Source organism: Galeopterus variegatus, unplaced genomic scaffold (genome assembly GCF_000696425.1).
Source record: "Galeopterus variegatus unplaced genomic scaffold, G_variegatus-3.0.2 Scaffold4864, whole genome shotgun sequence".
NCBI classification, from domain to species: Eukaryota; Metazoa; Chordata; class Mammalia; order Dermoptera; family Cynocephalidae; genus Galeopterus; species Galeopterus variegatus.
The window spans coordinates 98,492-110,350 of NW_007730975.1; the positions used below are offsets into that span (position 1 = coordinate 98,492).

An 11,859-nucleotide genomic window follows, 5' to 3' on the forward strand; every position below is an offset into this window, starting at 1 on the left:
TTTTTTTTTTTTTTGATGATTGACTTTATTTTCCTTTCCAGGCTTGTTTATTTATCTATAAAATGAGAGAGTTGCTGGTTCTAAAAGTCTGAAACTCCATGGCTCTCATTAAGCCTAACAGAGCCTTTACAAGTTTCACTAGCAAAAGTCCAGTGACCATGGAATTAAGTTTAGTTGGTGGCACAAAGTACCAGCTACGAGAAACACATGACAGGGTGACCTGTGGCCCAACCTCACTGAGATGCACCATCCCTTAAGGCTCAATGTGTAAGCCAGGCCCACATATCATATCTAGTTAAGGCATTAGACTGACACTACATGGAGGCTTTGCCTCCTAAAAAAACACTTACACTTTGGAGTTTGAAAGTCCTCATGTCCCAGTCTGGAGAGGTAAAGGGATATCTTTGTTTCTGATTTGCAAAATTTACACATTTATTTTAAAACAACTCAGCTAATATTTGCTCAGGCTTACTATAATCTTGACTCCCTAAGACATCCAGAAATCAAAACTCAGCAAACATACCCCACAACCACCAATATCTAACATCTCTCTCACTCACAACTTCCTTACTCATATATTCAATTCTAAATTTCCCAAAAAGCAAGGTAAAATGGAATTGGGAGAAAACCAATAAGAGACAGATTATTTGTGGTACAGAAGTGAATCTGCCTAGGCCAAAGGTGCAGAAACTCACATCTGCTGGTAAAATTCATGTAGACATATCCTTCTATATCCAAACACATAACTGTCAGGTAGCTTTTTGTCAGTGAAATTTGTCCTGACTGTTCTTTAGGCCAACTATATACTCTGTCTCAAACTAATCTGTTAGTATTCACAAGAATTAATATTTTCTTCTTCTCCTCACAGGCAAGAGAGGAAAAGAATATTAATGCTCTATATTCAAGAAGTCCATCAAAGTTTACACACCAAGGAGTTAACTTGACAGTTTATAATGAGTAATTATGGTTATTATTTTCATACATATAGCTTCACACTTATATATTCTAGAACAATATCCCCAAAGTGAAAGCATAACATCCAAAGCATATTCCTTCCTTTCTCTCCTTTCCTTCTTTTTTCCCTTCAACCTGCCAGTATACTTTCCTTTGATCTCAGGTTGTGTTCCACTTTACTTCCAAAGAGCATCCAAAACTTCCCTAAGGAAAGAAATTCGCAAGGATAGTTAAGAAGGAAATAGTGCTAAAAGCATACATTCTGTTTCTTTTCCTGCTAAGCCACATATAATGCCTATAATGGGGTCTCCAGATGCCCTTCAGCAAATGGCTGCCCCAGACCTTTGGGGATTTTATCACAATTTAGGAATCTGTCCCAAACGTCTACTTTTTCCCAGTCTCACCTATATCCCTTTATCCACATACAGTCTATCCCAAAAGAAACCTGTTTTCATTTTAAACTTTAGAATCTGATCCGCTTTCTTTTTATTTCATGAACTTCAGCCCAAAGGCTTTAAAGGGGGAAAATAGTTTCACTGAAATGGATGGCTAGAAATAGTATATTAAAAAAACAAACAGAAAAACAGATTACCAAAGAGGATGAATCTTACAAAAATCTGGCAGTTTCTCCTCAGCTGGAGATGGGTTCCAGCTGTATGTTCCTGGAGATGGGTTCTAGCTATGCGAACTTGGAGGCCCCCTCCTGGTTCTGATTATATAGCGTTATATGAAAGGCGTGGGTAAAATAGATCTAAGGATCCCCAATCCTGGCAGAGACATGAAAACCAAGGACACTGCTCTTGAGCAAACGAGGAGAGGCATTCACCTTTTTCCTGGGCATGACTGGGTCAAATATTAATCCACCCGAATCAATTAGATATTTGCTTTAGGAGGCAAAGTTTGATAAACATAAGCTTTGTCCCAAAGCTTCCTTTTTCTGATGTCTGTGGTTCTTACTCTTGTCATGGGCAAGGACTGAAGTTTCACTGTTTACATTTAACAGTTGGATCCATAAAATATCTCTGATCTTATGGGCCAACTCCAAAAACTGTCTTAGAAGAAGTCTGCCAGCCGGCCTGGTGGCGCACTGGAGAGTGCGCTGCTTGGGAGCACGGTGGTGCTCCCGCCGAGGGTTCGGATCCCATGTGGAGACCAGTTCCCGCGCACTGGCTGAGCGTGGCGCGGGCGCAACACCGAGGGTTGCAATCCCGTTGCCGGTCAGTAAAAAAGACAAAAGGGGGAAAAAAAAAAAGAAGCCTGCAGAATAAGAGATGGTCTTCCAGTACGATGCTTTTTCTACTGTACTTCCTGTTTATCCATATAATTTGATTTCATGAAAGGATGCTAATCAGGTTATTCCATAGATTTTATAGAACTAGGAAAGCACTTCTAGAAGGCTACGTGACAGCTATTTGTACCCTGCTTTCCCGCCTCAACCTCCCAGGTACTAACCCCCAGAAATATCTTTGCTAAGTTTCCTGGGCTTCTCCTTCCATTGGTCTTTACCTATCCACAAGAGATTAACCCTGAACACTCAATCTTCTGTTCCTTGTAACAGAGTTGTGAAATTATCTCCATCACCAATGCAGTGTTGATACTGCATCCACTCACAAAGTAAATTCATCACCTGCATAGAAACGGTGGGCCATAGGTCACTAGGATCACTTTATAGATCCTATAGTTTCAAATTTCAGGCAGCAGCAGGGTGCCAACTGTTTCACAGACCCCCAGCACTCGCCTACACTGGTGTTGGATCTAGAAGTATTATCTTTTTAAATATCCTCAACCTCCTCTTGTCATCCACCTACCTCCAAGTATTCAATTTGCCTGCATTCGAGGTGTCAACTAAAGACAGGCTGCCTGCCAGTAAAACAACTGCACTTGGAATCATCACAATAATTATAGTAATCAATGTTACCTTTAATTTTATGAAAACTCTTACATACATAATTGCGCTTGACCGTCACCAGGATCATGTGAGGCAAGTATTATCCGTCTGTATTGCTTATAATGAAACTTCAAGATCAAACAGCAGATGAATGGTGGAGTCAGACTTCAAGCCTCTCATCTGCAGGGAGAAAATCTACTCGTCTTTCCAGACTCAGCTCAAGCAACGCCTCTTCTGAGTTCCGACTGACCTTCCCGAATCCCATCCAATCCCTGGAGTTCTCCATTTCTTTCTCTGTGGATTCACCGTACCGAATGCATACCCCTAATGAAACAAGCATGCAGCAGAGGCCTCAAGCTGATGGCTTAAATTGCATTGGCTCGACTTCAGATATATCCAGGTGTGTCTGAAAAGCTGGTGAATGGGCCTGAGGGAAGCCTATTCGAATAAGAGTCTCTGATGCCCCTGGGAAAGGATTCATCCTGATTGAAGAACATGATGAGGGGCAGGAGAAAGATACAAATGCCATGGAGCAGTGCCATTCACATCCCCTGTGACCCAGCTTCCTGGATTCTAGGGAGAGGACATTGCAATAAAAATTTAAATAAAAATAAAGGTTGTTTGTTTTGTGAAATCTCTAAGATTCAGAAAAAGCAAGTCAGTGTAAAGTCAGTGTAAAGAAGTTCGCTACATTGTTGACAAGGGGTGGTGGAGGGGGTGGGGCAGGGATAAAGTACCTTCCCCTACAAGAGGGTTCTGTCGGGATGAATTTGAGGCAAATCTGGACACAAGAGCTAGAGCAGCAGGTCAGATGGTTTGCTCTACTGGAAAGGAAGAGGACACTGCTTGATGGCATCTTCATAGACATTGTCAGCACCCTGGTCCCTTTGCATGGCAGTGATAGACCTCACACAGGGAGCTGCAGCAGGGAAGGACAAAGCAGCAACATGGATGGAACCAGAAGCCACCATGTTAAGTGAAGTGAGTCAGGCATTAAGACATGTACTGAATGATCTCACTCATATGTGGAATCTTAAAAAAAAANATCCTGAGCCAGGGCTGGTGGGATCAGACCCAGCCCCAGCATGAAGACCAACAACAGGGGACCCAGGCCCATCACCACCTCTTCCAGCAGAGGCTCCTACCAAAGGCAAAAGGAGGTGTGGGAAGGGCACAAAACAGCATTGCCAACTCAGGCTAAAAGGACAGGGAGTTTTCTCTCTGACAGGGCATCATAAATCAGGTATCTTCTGTCACCTAATTCTATCTTTTCTTTGCCCTTCCTCATTAACCTCACACCTATGGCAATCCATTCCTTTGGAAAGTCTATATAGTAGCTCCTGAACACCACCAGACCATCATGGGACCCTGACATCTGACTCAGACCCTCTACTGATCATGTAGAGGGTCGTCCCCTTTTTCCTGCAGGACAAAACACTTACCTCCCCTTCCCGCCTCTTCCCCTTTAAAAACCCCAGAACAGGAATCAGAAGCTGGGATTATTTTAGCCTGGTCATCCATCAGATGCCGGTTATCTGAATATACCTCCCAATCCTTGCACCAACTTTTGGATTTTTGAGTCATTTGTTTTGTGCAAGAGGGCATGCCGAGCCTATCTGCTGGTAAGATTATGAAATTTGAAGATTTGAGAATTGAAAGGTATTTGGTGTTTGCAGCAGATAGTTTCTGACTATATCTTTAGTTCTTTGGAGAAAATTTTAAAGACCATCCAAGGCCTCTAAAAACCACCACAGATCTATCCCACAACCTCCAGTCACCACCATTCTTCTTACCCCTTAGGATCACTGACTATTTATCTTTCTATCAGTCATAGCATTACAAAATCCATTTATATTCTTTAACTCATTTATTAATTAATTTAATAACAAACATTACATAAGCCCTTACTGGGTACCAGGCACTGTGTTCGGTCCTGGGACACAAAGACCATTAAGACACACCAAATGCCTCATTAAAAGAGGATGTGACATCCATGGGGAAGGGAAGGGAGCTACAATTTACTGAGATGAGACAGTAATATAGGAGGTGAGAGCTATGAAGAGAAACTTCTAGAAATCCCTGAGCCCAGGGAAGCGTCAACCAGAGGATAATGGGAAGCTAAACTCATCATATCAAATATATTTGAATGCCCTCATATCTGACAATAAAAATGACTTTTCACTGTAAAATTTTAACTGATTTGTATTATTTTTATTTTTAAATTGTCTTTGAATAACTAATTTAATTTATGATTGGCTGTGATTTGTTGGTAGTCATCACAAAATACTGAGAAATTCTTATGAGGAGAAAATTCTTAATGGAAGAAAAATCTGACCTTAAATTATTCTTAAATGTAATATAATTCTTATAAATCCCCAATTTAAAAATAAATGGTACATTTTCATAGACATTAAATTAATTAATTATTAATTTTTATTTAGTGCTTCTCTTGTGTGTAAAGTCAATAAACATTTTCATTGCAAATATTTTTGCAGCCCTTAAAAAGGTCATGGATCCTAGCATGAGGCCTGTAGTGTGACTAAACAGTCCTGGGAGATTGACTGTAAATCTAGAAAAACAAGAAAATCCAGGGTTCTACTGGTTACATAGGAAGGCATAACTCAGTGAGCAAAGTGAGCTCTCTTTCTAATCAGCATCTAGCATTGATTTACCTTGTCTGTTTCATAATAAACATAGACAAATCTGGTATGCTTCTGAAGAATACCAGATTATATGCTAAGGAATTTTTTTTGTCGTTCCACAATACTGAAATACTTTTTTGTTTGTTTTTTGGCAGATGGCCAGTAAGGGGACCCTTGCCTTTGATCTTGGTGTTATAAGGTGGCACTCTAAGCAACTGAGCTAACCCACTAGCCCCATAATACTGAAACAAACAGCAGCTGAAAAAGTTTCCATTAAGTACAAAGATTAGAATTTGCAATAGAATCAAGTGCCAGTGTGTTCTTGGGAGTTTATAAAATAGTAAGAGATTGCAGAAGATAGAGCTACCCTTAAAAGGATAACAAGCATTCACACATGGCTGTTCCTCCAACATAGCTGCTGGGCTGCCAGGCTACTCATTTGCCAAGCTCTTTACATTTACATCATGTTTTTCAGTCTCCTGGGTGTGTTTTCCCTTTCTAGTTTTATGAACTATATTATCAAAGTTTTATTGATTTGTAATCAATTAAATCTCTTGCTCTGTAATGGGCAAATATTGACTTCTAATGTCAAAGGCAACTGTAGAATCTTGGGCTCTCAAGATTATAAAGGATGTTAGGGGTTGCACAGTCAATACCCTTCTGCCTGGGCCAGAATCCCAGAGTTCAAAAACCAGGAAGTAGAACCAGAGCTGGTAGTACCCAAAAGAGTCATTAGGTGACAGTGGTGTATAGGAATGTTACCAATGGCTTCTTCTGTAGAGATTGTTGGTCCTTAGGAGGTGCCAACGCTGCACAGATTGTAGGCATAATGCTTTCACATAAGGGAGTCTGAGCTGGCAGGCCTGCTTAGAGTCTACCCAAACTCTCTATGCTTTAAATATTAAGACCAAGGGCATCTCACTAGACACAGTGTCAAAGCAAGAGCCACAAAGCTAAGGATTAGCCCATAAGGATATTACAAAATAAAGGTTTACCTGTTTGCTAGGTTTCACGGGTGCCATGTCCAAGCATGCCATTACTCATGTGATCTTGGGCAAACAATTGACTATTTACTTGCCAGTGTCTCCTACTGATATGTAAATCTATAGGAGAGCATGGTCCATATTATTTACCTTGAATCACAGAGCTTGTTCACAACAGACACTCAGTAATTTTTTTTTTTTTTTGATGATTGACTTTATTTTCCTTTCCAGGCTTGTTTATTTATCTATAAAATGAGAGAGTTGCTGGTTCTAAAAGTCTGAAACTCCATGGCTCTCATTAAGCCTAACAGAGCCTTTACAAGTTTCACTAGCAAAAGTCCAGTGACCATGGAATTAAGTTTAGTTGGTGGCACAAAGTACCAGCTACGAGAAACACATGACAGGGTGACCTGTGGCCCAACCTCACTGAGATGCACCATCCCTTAAGGCTCAATGTGTAAGCCAGGCCCACATATCATATCTAGTTAAGGCATTAGACTGACACTACATGGAGGCTTTGCCTCCTAAAAAAACACTTACACTTTGGAGTTTGAAAGTCCTCATGTCCCAGTCTGGAGAGGTAAAGGGATATCTTTGTTTCTGATTTGCAAAATTTACACATTTATTTTAAAACAACTCAGCTAATATTTGCTCAGGCTTACTATAATCTTGACTCCCTAAGACATCCAGAAATCAAAACTCAGCAAACATACCCCACAACCACCAATATCTAACATCTCTCTCACTCACAACTTCCTTACTCATATATTCAATTCTAAATTTCCCAAAAAGCAAGGTAAAATGGAATTGGGAGAAAACCAATAAGAGACAGATTATTTGTGGTACAGAAGTGAATCTGCCTAGGCCAAAGGTGCAGAAACTCACATCTGCTGGTAAAATTCATGTAGACATATCCTTCTATATCCAAACACATAACTGTCAGGTAGCTTTTTGTCAGTGAAATTTGTCCTGACTGTTCTTTAGGCCAACTATATACTCTGTCTCAAACTAATCTGTTAGTATTCACAAGAATTAATATTTTCTTCTTCTCCTCACAGGCAAGAGAGGAAAAGAATATTAATGCTCTATATTCAAGAAGTCCATCAAAGTTTACACACCAAGGAGTTAACTTGACAGTTTATAATGAGTAATTATGGTTATTATTTTCATACATATAGCTTCACACTTATATATTCTAGACTCATCTGCAGGGAGAAAATCTACTCGTCTTTCCAGACTCAGCTCAAGCAACGCCTCTTCTGAGTTCCGACTGACCTTCCCGAATCCCATCCAATCCCTGGAGTTCTCCATTTCTTTCTCTGTGGATTCACCGTACCGAATGCATACCCCTAATGAAACAAGCATGCAGCAGAGGCCTCAAGCTGATGGCTTAAATTGCATTGGCTCGACTTCAGATATATCCAGGTGTGTCTGAAAAGCTGGTGAATGGGCCTGAGGGAAGCCTATTCGAATAAGAGTCTCTGATGCCCCTGGGAAAGGATTCATCCTGATTGAAGAACATGATGAGGGGCAGGAGAAAGATACAAATGCCATGGAGCAGTGCCATTCACATCCCCTGTGACCCAGCTTCCTGGATTCTAGGGAGAGGACATTGCAATAAAAATTTAAATAAAAATAAAGGTTGTTTGTTTTGTGAAATCTCTAAGATTCAGAAAAAGCAAGTCAGTGTAAAGAAGTTCGCTACATTGTTGACAAGGGGTGGTGGAGGGGTGGGGCAGGGATAAAGTACCTTCCCCTACAAGAGGGTCCTGTTGGGATGAATTTGAGGCAAATCTGGACACAAGAGCTAGAGCAGCAGGTCAGATGGTTTGCTCTACTGGAAAGGAAGAGGACACTGCTTGATGGCATCTTCATAGACATTGTCAGCACCCTGGTCCCTTTGCATGGCAGTGATAGACCTCACACAGGGAGCTGCAGCAGGGAAGGACAAAGCAGCAACATGGATGGAACCAGAAGCCACCATGTTAAGTGAAGTGAGTCAGGCATTAAGACATGTACTGAATGATCTCACTCATATGTGGAATCTTAAAAAAAAAGTGGTTCTCACAGAAGTAGAACGTAGAATAATGGTTACCAGAGGACAGGAGTCGGGGAGGGCCGGGGGGAGGAGAAGTGATAGACTAACGGGTACAAAACTATGCTATTTACCCTAAGTGAATCATTGTGCAGTATATGCATGTACTGCAACAGCACACTGTACCCCATATTCTACTCCACAAATATGTACAAATAAATGTTAAAAAATAATTTTAAAAAGGCAGCCTCACTGTGTGAGTTAAAGGAGCTCATTTACAGGCATGTTTATACCCTCTGGGAACTTCAGGAATGCTCACAAAAGAGTGTGAGCTGATCTAGAGTTCTTATAACATGGGTGGGATGGATCTAATTTTTCTTCAGGTTGGTGTAAACAGGGAAACAGGCCATTAACCACTACTCGTTAATTAATTGATCTCATTGTCTCTTCATTAGATGGAACCCTTTGAGAGAAGAATAACTCTTATTCATCTCTATATTCTTAGCATCTAAAATAGTGACTGACATTTAGGTCCCAAATTCTTTTTTGTTATTCCCTCCTTGCTTCTAGGAATGCACCATCTGGTCTCACTTTGGACCCCAGCCATGCAAACTCTCCTGGCTTCTCTCAAAGGCTTACAGACACGATTGGGTTTGAGTAACAGTTACCAAATAAGGGAGGCCTGTTTCCCAGGCAGAGCAGAAAGGTTTCCAAGGTTCCAGGAAAGCTCTGCTTCTAGCTTACTGATAATTCCTGAAATCCCACTGATATGCCTTCATTTTTGTTGTATTAATCCTTCTCCAGTGTAAAAACCCCTAGGAGGGTAAATTTTAAAACATCTGTCAGTAATTTATATATGCTTGAGCATGTGCTTTACAGACTATTTTAAGAACAGTTTTTGGTAACTGTTAGAAGTTACCTCCTTTCTTCAAGGAGGAAGAAAAGTGGGCAGCATGGAAGGACAAACTTCACCTGCTTTTCAGCTTTGTTGGGCACAGACCGGCCTGAACTTCACTTTTTTCCTTGTCCTCTTCCCTTCTCCTTGCACCCCCAACCAAATCCTGAACTCAAAGGAAAAAAGGGTGGAGGTAGTGAGAAGAGGACTAAACAAACTGCCATAAAATGCTTTCCCTCAGTACCTGGTGCCTTGGTGGTACTGGAGTTTCTGGAAAGGAAGGGGCAGACAAGCCTCTGACCAGTATTGCCAAATGCCAAACGCCAAAGTTTGAAGTGTTTCAGGAGCAAAGAGGAGCAATGGGACATGGGGCCCACAGAGAGGGGCCTACTGGCATCTAGGAGAGTGTCCAAGTGCTCGGTTTCCTTTTGTGGGCAAACATACCATTTGTGAGTGGTACCTATTTTAAATTGATCACACACCATTTTTTAAAACACTGAAGAAGTGAGTTCTAAAAAGTTATCACCCACTCATTTGTTAGGGAGGAGAGCTGCCAGGCTCATTGCAACACCCCTATTGCCTCAGCAGTCCCGGATGGAAGCAGCAGCCAACTCCCACAGCCTCGGATGACTTGATCAACATGGCCCCTCTCTAATAAATCACCAAAAGTAGAGATAAGGTACTCCACCCCAGTGTACAAAACACGCACACACATAGTCCCTTGGCCTGAAGCACCAGTTCAAGCATCAACTCACACAAACAGAACAGTGATTTTACAGTTATGCAGTAGTTCTGGGGAGCAGCCTTCAGACTCTGAACACAGGCAGGTCCCTTCTCTGCCTTTTGGCCTTCACCTGAGGACCTTTGGAGGACTCACAACCTGCCCACATAGTTGACACTGGAAAAAGCCACTTTTTTGTTTTTCTTTTAAACTTCGCAAAAGGGATTATACTGAAACAGAAAATTGGGTTTTGAAAAAAAAATTTTTTACAATTTTACGACTCACAACCTGCCCACATAGTTGACACTGCAAAAAGCCACTTTTTTGTTTTTCTTTTAAACTTTGCAAAAGGGATTATACTGAAACAGAAAATTGGGTTTTGAAAAAAAAATTTTTTACAATTTTATGAAATACATCTAGATACTCATTAGAGTTTCAAAATACAATAAGGAATTGTAGGGTATGATTAAGGAACATTATACCTTTGTCAGTAATTTTAATATGTGTGAAACGACTGCCAATTGAAAGAAATACTCATATAGTTAAAAAAATGTTCTGACAGCTTGAACTTGAAAGTCATTCCCCCTTTTCTGGAATTTTTTTCTGTCTTCCCCTCAAATCAATAGTGCCCCCACATATAAACACAGGAAGCATGGGTGCTCCTTCCAAGGAGTCTAGGGTTGGTACTTTCCCTCTTTATACAGAGTATATATGAGGGTACTTCAAGAAGTTATGAAAGTGCTGGTGCTTAGCTTCCCTGGTAGACTGCATGGTGCTAATAACATCAAAGTCAAGGGTTTTGTCCCTATACCAGCCAGCCCCCACCACTCCCCCAAGGGGGAAAAAAAAGTTCCTAAGAAGATTTGTATTATTTTTTTAATTCCATTTTTCCACAAACTTTTCAAAGTACATGGGCATGTTTAACTTTGTCCATAAAATTAGATGATGGAAGGAATACAGTAGATAATCTCTAAATTCCTTTTTAACTAACATTTTTTAGGTCTACAAGCATGAATCTTATTCAGTAACAGAAATAATGGTTAAAGAAAGGAAAGTTTACATGAAAAGAAAAATCAGGCCTTCAGGAAGCGGGAACACTATTGATTGAGGGAGAATGGGGACAAAGTCCTGTCAACATGCCTATTTTACCAAAGACAAACTTTAAACATTCACTTTTCAACAAACTCTGGACTTTGTGCCCATTCCCTCTTTCCCAGATATTTCAAGGCATTCTTTTGAGAATTACTAGAGATTGCTCAGATACAGATTAAATGAAAATTCCTAAAGAGGGGTTTCTCCAGCCGCAGTAGTCCACCTTTTTAATCCATCTACTTTAATTTGAGTCACAATGGCAAATGCTTCCATCAATAACTGGACAAACCTCTTGCTCTTGTCTGCTTGTAACATGATATCTATTCTTTCAGCAATAGCCAAAGCCACTTCTCTTTTCCTAAAATGGTTTTTCCCATCCTTTCTGCCAAACTATAGTTCATCTCCACATTACTGAAGTACTTTCTTTTAGATAAGAGTCATATTACTAACACCCCATCACCCCGTGCAGTCACAGAATAAGAGAGGGAGGGACCTCTGAGATCATCACCCAACCCCTCACTTTACAGATGAAGAAACTGAGGAACAGAGAGAGAAACGTGTATTGCCCAAGGAACAGATGGCATTCCTGGGACTAGAGCTTTCCAATGCACCACACAGCTTTTATATTCCATACTAGTAATTTCTAGAA

At 40.7% G+C, this 11,859-nt stretch overlaps 2 protein-coding genes across 4 annotated transcripts in view; both read right to left on the minus strand.

The window, feature by feature from the left end:
• Window positions 1-1,150, minus strand: part of ANG (angiogenin, ribonuclease, RNase A family, 5) — a 2,921-nt gene extending 1,771 nt beyond the window's left edge. Inside the window, exons 1-2 of the mRNA XM_008588495.1 lie at window positions 1,106-1,150; window positions 351-382 (exon numbers count right to left, since the gene is read on the minus strand). Coding sequence (XP_008586717.1) covers window positions 351-374 — 24 coding nt within the window. The 5' untranslated portion in view covers window positions 375-382; window positions 1,106-1,150. The remainder of the gene's footprint in view (window positions 1-350; window positions 383-1,105) is intronic.
• The window catches only part of RNASE4 (ribonuclease, RNase A family, 4), a 19,517-nt gene that overhangs the window by 6,067 nt on the left and 1,591 nt on the right, over window positions 1-11,859 (minus strand). The gene's annotated exons all lie outside the window — the stretch shown is intronic.